Source organism: Rhynchophorus ferrugineus, unplaced genomic scaffold, assembly GCF_030347505.1.
Source record: "Rhynchophorus ferrugineus isolate W39M unplaced genomic scaffold, kcgeb_rfMv2 rfM7, whole genome shotgun sequence".
In the NCBI taxonomy this organism is placed as follows: Eukaryota; Metazoa; Arthropoda; class Insecta; order Coleoptera; family Curculionidae; genus Rhynchophorus; species Rhynchophorus ferrugineus.
The window spans coordinates 27,041,613-27,056,189 of record NW_027472586.1 but is presented as its reverse complement, the minus strand read 5'-3'; the positions used below and the strand labels follow the sequence as shown (position 1 = coordinate 27,056,189).

Genomic DNA, 14,577 nt, shown 5'->3' with positions numbered 1-14,577 from the left:
TAATGTTAAAATAAAGTATATTACATAACATTTGTGTTTCATTTATTTTTGTTTTTTACATTTTATTTCATGTTTTTTACATTAGAATGTTGTTATATATCAAAACCGAAATAAACTAAAAGTCACGCGACAACATTGGAACGTTTTGACGTCATAAATTTAAATGACGTGTGTTCGCTGTTTTATTGGATAGTGTATAGGATCCAGTTTTCCCGATTTTCAATTTATCTCTTCGGAATTGATGAGGTTAAACCTACACTATATCAAATCTTCGAGCGTTTTTTGTGTTGAACGATTCTATGCATTTATTAATGGCAATCAAATGTTAATTTTGTGACGACTGTACAGGATGTATCCTGGCAAAATGTCGACCGTAAAACAGAAAATATGTGTTGAAACGCAGCCTGTTTTAACGCGAATCGTCGATAATAAAATACTGTTAAACGGTGGCGATAAAACATTTGAAATAAAGCTGTTGCATTGATGCAATAAACACGTACTATAGGTTAGCAATGAATTTAAAATTTAAAGTCAAGGCTACCGAACCGTGCACATCTTAGAAGCTCACTTAGTACAGTTAATATTGGTTGCATAATTTTTATGCGACGTCTGTCGGTACTGGGTGGCGTAGCAAACATCCGTCCTTTATTTTATAATAATACATCGATCAGTCTGGTGCACTAATACCATACCTAAATTTATGCATTGCATATAATTTATACCAGGTGTACCGGAAAGTCATCACCAGAAAATTGAGAAATTTATTTGTTCAAAGTATCGGCCATTTGATTCTATACATCTTGCCCAACTTTCAGGAAATTTATGGATGCCACCCCAAAAAAAGCGATCTGTCTAATTGAGGCGAAAATTTGATAGTCGAACGGGACAAGGTCTGAAGAGTACGACGGGTGTGAAAATATGTCCCGTCGAAGTGCTTTCAACGCTTCCTTGGCGGGTTTGGCTATATGAGACAGAGCGTTATCGTGATATAAAATCACTTTGCCGTTTCTTCGGACCCATTCTGGATTTCATCAATAAATGCAGAGTTCAAGTTGAACATTATTTATCGCTAGTCATCACTATTAACTATTTCACCAGGTTTCAACAGTTCGTATACACCACGTCACCCTGGTCCCACCAAACACAGATTATTGTCTTATGACCAAAACGAACGGCCGATTTCTCCAGTTGATAACCATGATTTTTACGCTCAGAGCATGCATTGTTGAGACAGCGCAGAACAATTCCCCGGCTTCCTATGACAATCCTCTATATAATTCTCTATATCTCTTAACTAGCTATTGCCGGCGTTTTTTGCAACAACACGTCGCTCAATTTGTGCAGCTAACATTGGCTGATATCTGCAGTTACAATTTTATTCAATTTTAGCTACTCGTTAATAGGATACATTGCTCCATAAATATCTCCGGATTTGGTGCATACCCACTCTCCTGCATAGAATAAATCATACAAAAGAATACCATATTGTCTTCCTTTCCTAATGGCAGTATATTTTTTCGAGTGGATCGGTACAGTCGATCAAGTCAAAACAACAAAAAATCTAGAATATTTAGATTTTGTGTTACATTAATAATTTTATAGTAATATTAATAAAATTGTTGTGTTATTCTGGGTGGTTTAACATACATCGGTTTTAAAATATGGAAGAACAAGGGTGAGTGCATAATGTTAGTTTAAATTTTTAAAAGTTATGAAATCCAAACAGCATCAATTTTATTTATAGTGGGAATGTTGCTACCAAATCTATAACACATTATTTTCAACGACATCGAAAAGGTATCAACATATGCCACAATTTAATTATAACAAGAACAGAGAAGAAAATGACTCTTGTTGTGTTGAAAGTAGTCAAGTCTTTGATAAGGTTTGTCCATCAAGAATAGTAGAAAAAATTGTAATAACTAGTTATAATTAGACATTTATGTTAAATAAAATATATTTTAGTAATGATTTGAATATTATTTTATAGGTAAGATATAGCTAAAATTTGTTAAGTGTAAAAGTCGAAGAATGTGAAATTCAGATAACCAGAGAAGAAATTAGAGAGCATTTTACTAAGATGCAAGAACAGTGTACAGTGACACTATATAATAATTAAATTTATCAACAAAAGTGGATCAAATAAACAAAATCTAAAACTATCAACGACACCCTAATGATCTAAAGACAAGGAAAATACAATGCATTATTATATAAAGGTATAGGTAAATAAATTATTGAATTGTATTATAGAATTATAATTATAGTCTATTCTTATACAAAATTAAATAGTGATAAATATATTCCATAGTATTATCAATATTTCGAAGTATAATGCTTAGGAATATAAGTGTAGTTTAAGTATTCTTATGTATAATGAAACAGTGATAAATATATTTCGTAGTATAAACAATATTTCGAAGTATATTCCTATGAATTGTAGATATCAGTTAAGTATTCCTATGCAGAATGAAGTAGTGATAAATATATTTTGTAATATTATAAGTATTTAGAAGTCTATTCCTCAGGAATGTAGGTTTAACTACTCCTGTGTAGAATGAAATAGTGATAAGCATATTTCGTAGTAATATCAATGTTACGAAGCATAACATACTCCTACGAATTGCAATTATATTCTAAGTGTTCTTATACAGAATTAAATAGTGATAAGAATATTCCATAGTATTATCAATATTTGGAAGTGTATTGCTTGGCAATGTAAGTATAGTTTAGGTATTCTTATGCAGAATGAAGTAGTGATAAATATATTTTGTAATATTATAAGTATTTGGCAGTCTATTCCTCAGGAATGTAGGTTTAACTATTCCTGTGTAGAATGAAATAGTGATAAGTATATTCCGTAGTAATATCAATGTTATGAAGCATAATATACTCCTACGAATTGTAATTATAGTCTGAGTGTTCTTATACAAAATTAAATAGTGAAAAGAACATTCGAGTGATATTTCGAAGTGTATTGCTTAGGAATATAAGTGTAGTTTAAGTATTCTTATGCAGAATGAAGTAGTAATAAATATCTAGATTCTAGTAGTAGAACATTTCATCGCCAGTCACAATGCGCAACAGAAAACTCTCTTTATTTCCTGTAAAACAATGTAGAAAATGTATTTTCAGTCAATTCATGAGTATAATTATTTTCTCTCATTTTAGATTATTTTCACCATATGCCTGGAGCGTCTGGTAACACTTGAGCAGCTGCCTCAAAGTTCCTTGAGAGCTTGAGCTCGGTTTTCGTCCAATAAGTCTTGGAAATCATGGTCTTCGAACGTATTGTTTCATCTAAGTGCTCCTTTATGACAGCTATCAAAATCAGATCTTTACAATCGTTGAAACCAACAATTGAAATATGACGGAGCAGCATCACCATAAGTTTATAAAAGTGTTTGAAGGGCTTCGGTACTAGATGTCTTCAAATTAAACGTCAAAAGTAATGAAAGCTGTGATTATATATAGAGAAATGTTAATGTCATCGATTTTAATAGTTGTATCAATAGAAACTTAAACCCATTCAGCAATATGTTCAAAATGAACATTACAATAAGAAAATTTGATTCAGCACTATTTCGAATACATCTATGATCCCATTTTTTGTTTAAAGGTGAGGATTCCTATTTCGAATACATCTATGATCCCATTTTTTGTTTAAAGGTGAGGATTCATTAAACTGCTCTAGAGATTTTTGATATAAATATCTACTACACGCAAATATGATTGAAAATGCGATATTGGTGCAGATAGTTTGCCGCCAATGTTGCATTTTCCAATGAAAACCCGATTGCATATAAATCATTCGCAAGAATGCATTTTTCCTTTACGACGTATATATCGTGGCTGTTTTCTCTTCCTAAACGATAATTCTCGAACTGGCATTGCCAATAAAATGGCGTTTACCAGCCGGACAGCCTATTTCCACCGAATTATGGCATCTGATAGTGTTGGGAAGCCATGTATGGTATCGGAACTTTTTAGACTAACGTCTATTCTATAGACTCATCAAAATTCTTCAACCTTTGATAATTCACCGGGTTTTTGGGGACAATTAATTACGTTGTGAGTTATATTTATGTTTAGATAAATAAAAATATGTACTAGAATTAAAACAACACTAAAAAGGCCCAGAAGTTATAATAATATCCCCAATAAAATGGTTCACACACAATGTTTTACACAAATGACTCCATTTTCTTATAACAATTACGCTGATACCTTACTATAACATAGTCGTAAAGAAAAGAAATTCGTTATGATTAAAAATCCCTCACCCTTTGATAATTTACCTGTATTTTCTGAGACCAACTCTTTAATTTGGGAGTTATATTTATGTTTAGATAAATAAAAACATGTAACAGGCCAATTGAAAAGTCTCCGGCCTACCATAGTAAAACACATTTTTTTACAAAATTTGTTTGTTTTTATTCAACATAATTCCCTTCAAGGGTGATACACTGTTTATAGCGAAGCTCCGATTTTTCGATACCATTTTTGTAGTACAATTTGTCCTTTGACTCAAAATAGGCATCAGTTTCGGCGACCACCTCTTCATTCGACAAAAATTTCTTCCCAGGGAGCATTCTTTTGAGATCTGAGAACAGGAAATAGTAGCTGGGGACAAAATCTGGAGAATACGGTAGATGGATGGATTTTTGCCATCGTTTTCACTGACTTGTAACTCGGTGCATTGTCTTGGTGAAGCAGCCCTTTCTTTTTCTTCTAATACGGCCGTTTTTAGGCAATTTCGTCCTTCAAATGGTCCAATAACGCTATATAATAGTCGCTGTTGATGGTCCTTTTTTTCAAGGCAGTTAATCGAAATTATTCTGTGCGCATCCCAAAGTACAGACGCCATAAACTTGCCAGCCGACTATTACGTTTTCCCACGCTTTGGAGCGGGTTCATCGTGCGCAGCCCACTCGGATGACTGTCGATTGGACTTCAGAGTAAAATGATGGAGTCATGGTTCATCCATTGTGACATATCGGTGCAAGAACTCGGGTTTATTACGCTTGATCATCTTCAAACACTGCTCCAAATTATCAACTCGTCGTTGTTTTTGTTAAGTGAACTCGCGCGGCACCCTCTTTGTACAGAGCTTTCTCATACCCAAATATTCGTGAATGATATGATGTACACGATATCTTTAATGTGTCTGCTATTTTATTGAATTTCAATTTACGGTTATTCAAAATAATTTTGTGGATTTTTTAAATGTTTTCGTCTGTAACAACATCTTTTGGGCGTCCACTGTCTTCGGTGCTCATTTCACCACGTCTAAACTTAGCATACCAATCCTTGATGGTTGATTTTCCTGGGGCAGTGTCCGGAAACTCGGCATCAAGCATTTTTTTTTCGACTGTATTTTTTCCCTTCAAAAAGCAATATTTTAGCAACACGCGAAATCTCTTTTTATCCATTTTTTTCACAATTACAAAAGTTGCTTCACTCAAAATGCTATAATTCACAAACTAATCATCCGACAGCTGTCAAATTTATACACGCATCTTTTGAGGGTTAGGGCTAACTAAAAAACATATGGATTTAATTTCTAGTAGCGCCATCTATGTGTCAGGCCGGGGAATATTCAATTGACCTGTTACTACATATAAAACAATATTAGAAAAGTCCAGAAGTTACAATACATATCAATACAATATCGTAACACAATGTTTTACTTAAAGAGTTCTTATAATAATTAGGGTGATATTTTAGTATAAGATGAAATTCAAGGCCTAGTGAAGATTATCTGATCTAATTATCTATTAATAAATGTTACTGATTTTATCAGAAATATATAAAATAAAAATCAGGTCATGTTACATCTCTACGCCACTGCTTTGACACCACTCTAACTGTAAAAAAACCGCGACTTATGTGTTTAATCAAAAATTATCTCTGTACCCGCTAGTTGTCCTCATTTTCCGCTTTATTACATCTCGACTAAACCGGAGGAATACTAACAGTCTGGTTTTTTCCTCAGCATTCTGATCAACGGAAACGTTTTTCTACTAGTCACGCTAAGACACTTTTGTTTCCGCTATACCAAAACTTAATCACATCCGCGTTTAGTATTAACGAAAAGCGAAACAAACCGAATTAATTAAATTGGTTATCGTTATATTAATGACTTTGACGAAAGTGGTTAATGAAAACAAATCGATAATTAGATATTGTCGGATAACATAAAATATTAAAACACTATGTTTATATAGGGCAGGCATTCTTTTTGATGGTACCATTGAACCTAGTACTGTATATATTTTAATTTCTCTTATTAATTACATCTTACTTAGATTTGCTTAGTACAAATTTCATTTATAAATTAATTTTTTAATAGTGTTCTGTTGTGCACTGATACACAAGCAAGATACGGGATTAATAAATCAGTATGTATTAAATTAGAATTAAATAAATTCACTTAAACTAAAGTTAAAAGTCACACTTCCACACTATTCAAGTTCCTGTGGTTTAGTTCGGTTCAATCTTCTGATTTTCTGCATATTATCCAGTAGCTTTAGTGCGTCCTCGTTGTTGTAATTTAATAACTTTATTTCAAGCTTTAAGGCGAAATCTTGGATAACTTTGTAAATCAAATTTGATGTCGAAGCAATCATACAGTTCTTTGTTGGGTACATAGCGATAACCATTGGTAACAAATTGGCCTGTAGTAATATACTATAAACCTGTCATCGGCAATTTTTAAATCAATTATTTGTTATTGGGAAAAATGTCCTGTCAAATAATTTCTACATTTCTTGATTTTGATATGAATCTTTATGCGATAATGCATCCAACTCGGCATCTCGAAGCTTCACGTTTTTAATTTGGTGTCCCATTTGTATCAAGACAGCTGATTTTAAAACTCGAAAGGTACCGATACTCATATATTTTTATTGATAATATATGTTTCCAATATGTTTTACACATCCATAAATATTTTATTAGCTGCATATATATTCAAATCAAAATATAGCAGAACTTCTAATAAAAAAGGTTTTGTTGGCACAAGGGTTGATTTTAAGTTTCATTACATTTTACCAAAATAACTGACACAAACTGAATTTTAGATGGAAACCAATTTTTAAACGAAAGTAAGTCGTTGTTCATCAAAAAAGGAATCAATTAAAAATAAAATTAATATAGTACTTATTTCATTATAATTAATTATATTATCAACAAGAAACAAAAGCGAATGCGAATATGGTATTAATTTTATAGAGAAATGCTTCTGAAGTAAAGGAAAAACCTTGGCCAAAGCAAGAAGATTGAGAAGAGGCAAAACAATGAAAGGAATTTATGTAGTGTAAAGTATATCACAGTCATTGACCAAGAGGAAACTTTATTAATATATGATATTATACTACATATTACATAACAACAAAAATATCTAATTACCTGAAATTATTTGTTTCTCATGTTCACTATTGCATCACGTTAGACAAAAAGCAAAACACATTAGAACCAAACTAAAACAACTATACTGGTTAGTCGGAAGATACTCTAAACTTGATCTAAAATCAAAGAGGTTGATCTATAATACAATTATAAAGCCAATTTGGACCTATGGGGTGCAAATATGGGGTTGCACTAAACATTCAAATCAGTTAGTCGTACAGCGCTGTCAAAACAAGGTTCTTCGATTGATTACCAATGCCTATCGCTATGTAACCAATGAAGAACTGCACGATGACCTGGAAATCAAATGGATTTGCGAGGTTGTGCAGGATTTGGCCTTGAAACACGAAAGAAGATTACTAAATCATACTAACGTGGAAGCAATACAACTGCTGGACAGCGCGCAGGATGTCAGGATATTGAAACGAACAAAACCATACGAGCTTGTGTGAACATTTGATGTGTATTATTAGTGTAAACTATAGCTATAAGTTAATAATTAATAAATAATTATAATTTTATAATTGAGGAATACATTCTGATGTATTTTCTCGCACTCGTCTTGCTTGTTAATTAATCCAAGTACATAGGAAAAGTAGTAATAAATTAATTGTAAATTAAGATTGTACTAAGCGTATCTAATAAAGATGTTATAAAAAAATGTTCACTATTATGTTGTAAATAATCGATTATGTGGATATGTGAGTGTTTTAATTGCTTACCTATGGAGTAGCCCAAACCAACTGTTAAACAAGCATGTCCTGTCAATGTGGCAATGGTAAATAGATGGGGATTAACAGCAGATAAGGCCTCTTCCTTGAACTGAAATAAAAATTATTAAAAAATTAAAAACCTAAACATATTAATTTATTTTTATCTTAATATAAATTAATATTAATTTTCCAGGCTCAATATTAATAAAATATCTATTAACTTATAATTTAATGTATTACTTCTTTATACCACCAGGCATGATGTTTAAAGAATGTATATAACTAAATTATGCCAAATAAATAATTATATTATGCATAAAAAAATTAACATAGGACATAATTCATAATGTCAGTTTTAATATAGGTGCTGTTTGAAGGCGATGGAATGAAATTTGTTATACATTTTAGTACAAGTTCAAAAACCACTAAGAGCAAACTGAAATGGAACCCAACGAGGACTGTACCGAGGAAAACAAATATATTAACGTCCTTTTCCAGAAACAAGGATTAAGAAATACATTATTTCCTTGCCATTGTAAACAATATTAGAGATAACATACTTAGTTGATAAACTCATCAATATGCAATATAATTCCAATTACTGTTAGTAAAACAACTTTCTTATTTTCGAAACAATGAATAAAAGAGATTTGCGTATATCAAATAGATATTATGTGTTACGGGTAAAATATTGTTGGAAGCAGGCATACATCAAGGAATCATCATCTACTTCTCAACTAATATGCTGTTGTTGATGCCGCAGTATTTCGAATATTTGTCCCTAAACCTATCTTGGTTTCAGTCTTAGTCTCCTATTTTTCAGATCTCCGATTTCATATTACAGAAAAAATATAGATTTAACTTTAAAGGTTGACGTTGATGTGATTCCCACAGTTCAAACCAATATAATTCGAGTCTTTGAATTTGTTCATCAGTTAATTGCCACATCTCAAACAAATTACTATATTTCTTATACGATTTCGGAGAGAACCATGTAGAATTTGCCTTAAGCATCGCATTTGAAATACCTCAAGCTTACAGATGTCAGACTGTAACAGTGGCCATGTTTCTGAGCCACACAGAATGATTTTGCAAGATAATTATTCAGAAGATACAGGTTTTACAGTAAGGAAATCAACTATAATACAAATACAATAATAATGATGTCTCTGGTCACCAAACTTCAACATTTGCTCCAGAAAACGTTCAAAAATCTACAAAACAGTTTTGAAAACCGTAAAATGAATTGTAATGTTACACAAAAATGTAAGAAATTTGTTGAGTTATAATCAATCATAGAGAACTTTATTATTTATTGAATTATCATGAATCAATAAAGTCCGAAAACACATTTCAATAATGTGTCTAAAATATTTTAAAATTATTTCCATATTATCATGTATCATCATTAGGAGTATGCAGATATCATGCAAAAATTATACGCTTTCATTACATCAATCACATAAGACATTAATCAGACATCATCAAACAACTAACAAGTCCCCTTTTAATTTAAAATATTCTCAATCGTCATTAAGCACTTCACCTTACTAATTTTATACAAAAAAATGTAAGATAGTTATATCGGAAACTTGTTGAATTATAGATAATGAATCATAATTAATTATCATTATCATGAATGAGTAAAGTACAAAAACACCTTTCAATAATGTGTCTAAAATATTTTAAAAATATTATAATAATAAAAATATTTATATAATGTACCATCACCAGGAGGTTGCAGATTTTCAAAAATCATACCTTTTCATTACATCAACCAACAAGATATTAATCACTGTTTGTTATATTTCCGTACCTGTTCAGACAACTAACAAGCCCCCTTTTAATTTAAAATATTCACAATCGTCATTAAATACTTCACCTTACTAATTTTATACAAAAAATGTAAGATAGTTATATCGGAAACTTGTTAAATTATAGACAATGAATCATAAATAATTATCATTATCATGAATGAGTAAAGTACAAAAATACCTTTCAATAATGTGTCTAAAATATTTTAAAAATATTTCCATATTATATAATGTACCAACACCAGGAGGTTGCAGATTTTCAAAAATCATACCCTTTCATTACATCAACCAACAAGATATTAATCACTGTTTGTTATATATCCGTACCTTTTCAGACAACTAACAAGCCCCCTTTTAATTTAAAATATTCACAATCGTCAAACACTTCACCTTACTAATTTTATACAAAATATATACGATAATTATATCGGAAACTTGTTAAATTATAGACAATGAATCATAAATAATTATCATTATCATGAATGAGTAAAGTACAAAAACACCTTTCAATAATGTGTCTAAAATATTTTAAAAATATTTCCATATTATATAATGTACCAACACCAGGAGGTTGCAGATTTTCAAAAATCATACCCTTTCATTACATCAACCAACAAGATATTAATCACTGTTTGTTATATATCCGTACCTGTTCAGACAACTAACAAGCCCCCTTTTAATTTAAAATATTCACAATCGTCAAACACTTCACCTTACTAATTTTATACAAAATATATACGATAATTATATCGGAAACTTGTTAAATTATAGACAATGAATCATAAATAATTATCATTATCATGAATGAGTAAAGTACAAAAACACCTTTCAATAATGTGTCTAAAATATTTTAAAAATATTTCCATATTATATAATGTACCAACACCAGGAGGTTGCAGATTTTCAAAAATCATACCCTTTCATTACATCAACCAACAAGATATTAATCACTGTTTGTTATATATCCGTACCTGTTCAGACAACTAACAAGCCCCCTTTTAATTTAAAATATTCACAATCGTCAAACACTTCACCTTACTAATTTTATACAAAATATATACGATAATTATATCGGAAACTTGTTAAATTATAGACAATCAATCATAAATAATTATCATTATCATGAATGAGTAAAGTACAAAAACACCTTTCAATAATGTGTCTAAAATATTTTAAAAATATTTCCATATTATATAATGTACCAACACCAGGAGGTTGCAGATTTTCAAAAATCATACCCTTTCATTACATCAACCAACAAGATATTAATCACTGTTTGTTATATATCCGTACCTTTTCAGACAACTAACAAGCCCCCTTTTAATTTAAAATATTCACAATCGTCAAACACTTCACCTTACTAATTTTATACAAAATATATACGATAATTATATCGGAAACTTGTTAAATTATAGACAATGAATCATAAATAATTATCATTATCATGAATGAGTAAAGTACAAAAACACCTTTCAATAATGTGTCTAAAATATTTTAAAAATATTTCCATATTATATAATGTACCAACACCAGGAGGTTGCAGATTTTCAAAAATCATACCCTTTCATTACATCAACCAACAAGATATTAATCACTGTTTGTTATATATCCGTACCTGTTCAGACAACTAACAAGCCCCCTTTTAATTTAAAATATTCGCAATCGTCAAACACTTCACCTTACTAATTTTATACAAAATATATACGATAATTATATCGGAAACTTGTTAAATTATAGACAATGAATCATAAATAATTATCATTATCATGAATGAGTAAAGTACAAAAACACCTTTCAATAATGTGTCTAAAATATTTTAAAAATATTTCCATATTATATAATGTACCATCACCAGGAGGTTGCAGATTTTCAAATATCATACCCTTTCATTACATCAACCAACAAGATATTAATCACTGTTTGTTATATATCCGTACCTGTTCAGACAACTAACAAGCCCCCTTTTAATTTAAAATATTCACAATCGTCAAACACTTCACCTTACTAATTTTATACAAAATATATACGATAATTATATCGGAAACTTGTTAAATTATAGACAATGAATCATAAATAATTATCATTATCATGAATGAGTAAAGTACAAAAACACCTTTCAATAATGTGTCTAAAATATTTTAAAAATATTTCCATATTATATAATGTACCATCACCAGGAGGTTGCAGATTTTCAAAAATCATACCCTTTCATTACATCAACCAACAAGATATTAATCACTGTTTGTTATATATCCGTACCTGTTCAGACAACTAACAAGCCCCCTTTTAATTTAAAATATTCACAATCGTCAAACACATCACCTTACTAATTTTATACAAAATATATACGATAATTATATCGGAAACTTGTTAAATTATAGACAATGAATCATAAATAATTATCATTATCATGAATGAGTAAAGTACAAAAACACCTTTCAATAATGTGTCTAAAATATTTTAAAAATATTTCCATATTATATAATGTACCAACACCAGGAGGTTGCAGATTTTCAAAAATCATACCCTTTCATTACATCAACCAACAAGATATTAATCACTGTTTGTTATATATCCGTACCTGTTCAGACAACTAACAAGCCCCCTTTTAATTTAAAATATTCACAATCGTCAAACACTTCACCTTACTAATTTTATACAAAATATATACGATAATTATATCGGAAACTTGTTAAATTATAGACAATGAATCATAAATAATTATCATTATCATGAATGAGTAAAGTACAAAAACACCTTTCAATAATGTGTCTAAAATATTTTAAAAATATTTCCATATTATATAATGTACCAACACCAGGAGGTTGCAGATTTTCAAAAATCATACCCTTTCATTACATCAACCAACAAGATATTAATCACTGTTTGTTATATATCCGTACCTGTTCAGACAACTAACAAGCCCCCTTTTAATTTAAAATATTCACAATCGTCAAACACATCACCTTACTAATTTTATACAAAATATATACGATAATTATATCGGAAACTTGTTAAATTATAGACAATGAATCATAAATAATTATCATTATCATGAATGAGTAAAGTACAAAAACACCTTTCAATAATGTGTCTAAAATATTTTAAAAATATTTCCATATTATATAATGTACCAACACCAGGAGGTTGCAGATTTTCAAAAATCATACCCTTTCATTACATCAACCAACAAGATATTAATCACTGTTTGTTATATATCCGTACCTGTTCAGACAACTAACAAGCCCCCTTTTAATTTAAAATATTCGCAATCGTCAAACACTTCACCTTACTAATTTTATACAAAATATATACGATAATTATATCGGAAACTTGTTAAATTATAGACAATGAATCATAAATAATTATCATTATCATGAATGAGTAAAGTACAAAAACACCTTTCAATAATGTGTCTAAAATATTTTAAAAATATTTCCATATTATATAATGTACCAACACCAGGAGGTTGCAGATTTTCAAAAATCATACCCTTTCATTACATCAACCAACAAGATATTAATCACTGTTTGTTATATATCCGTACCTGTTCAGACAACTAACAAGCCCCCTTTTAATTTAAAATATTCGCAATCGTCAAACACTTCACCTTACTAATTTTATACAAAATATATACGATAATTATATCGGAAACTTGTTAAATTATAGACAATGAATCATAAATAATTATCATTATCATGAATGAGTAAAGTACAAAAACACCTTTCAATAATGTGTCTAAAATATTTTAAAAATATTTCCATATTATATAATGTACCATCACCAGGAGGTTGCAGATTTTCAAAAATCATACCCTTTCATTACATCAACCAACAAGATATTAATCACTGTTTGTTATATATCCGTACCTGTTCAGACAACTAACAAGCCCACTTTTAATTTAAAATATTCGCAATCGTCAAACACTTCACTTTACTAATTTTATACAAAATATATACGATAATTATATCGGAAACTTGTTAAATTATAGACAATGAATCATAAATAATTATCATTATCATGAATGAGTAAAGTACAAAAACACCTTTCAATAATGTGTCTAAAATATTTTAAAAATATTTCCATATTATATAATGTACCAACACCAGGAGGTTGCAGATTTTCAAAAATCATACCCTTTCATTACATCAACCAACAAGATATTAATCACTGTTTGTTATATATCCGTACCTGTTCAGACAACTAACAAGCCCCCTTTTAATTTAAAATATTCACAATCGTCAAACACATCACCTTACTAATTTTATACAAAATATATACGATAATTATATCGGAAACTTGTTAAATTATAGACAATGAATCATAAATAATTATCATTATCATGAATGAGTAAAGTACAAAAACACCTTTCAATAATGTGTCTAAAATATTTTAAAAATATTTCCATATTATATAATGTACCAACACCAGGAGGTTGCAGATTTTCAAAAATCATACCCTTTCATTACATCAACCAACAAGATATTAATCACTGTTTGTTATATATCCGTACCTGTTCAGACAACTAACAAGCCCACTTTTAATTTAAAATATTCACAATCGTCAAACACTTCACCTTACTAATTTTATACAAAATATATACGATAATTATATCGGAAACTTGTTAAATTATAGACAAT

The 14,577-nt window shown here is 29.9% G+C and overlaps 1 protein-coding gene across 1 annotated transcript in view; it reads right to left on the bottom strand.

Annotated features, from left to right (window-relative positions):
• Positions 1 to 14,577, bottom strand: part of Dip-B (Dipeptidase B) — a 105,065-nt gene that overhangs the window by 10,967 nt on the left and 79,521 nt on the right. Inside the window, exon 8 of the mRNA XM_076409745.1 lies at positions 8,133 to 8,232. Coding sequence (XP_076265860.1) covers positions 8,133 to 8,232 — 100 coding nt within the window. The remainder of the gene's footprint in view (positions 1 to 8,132; positions 8,233 to 14,577) is intronic.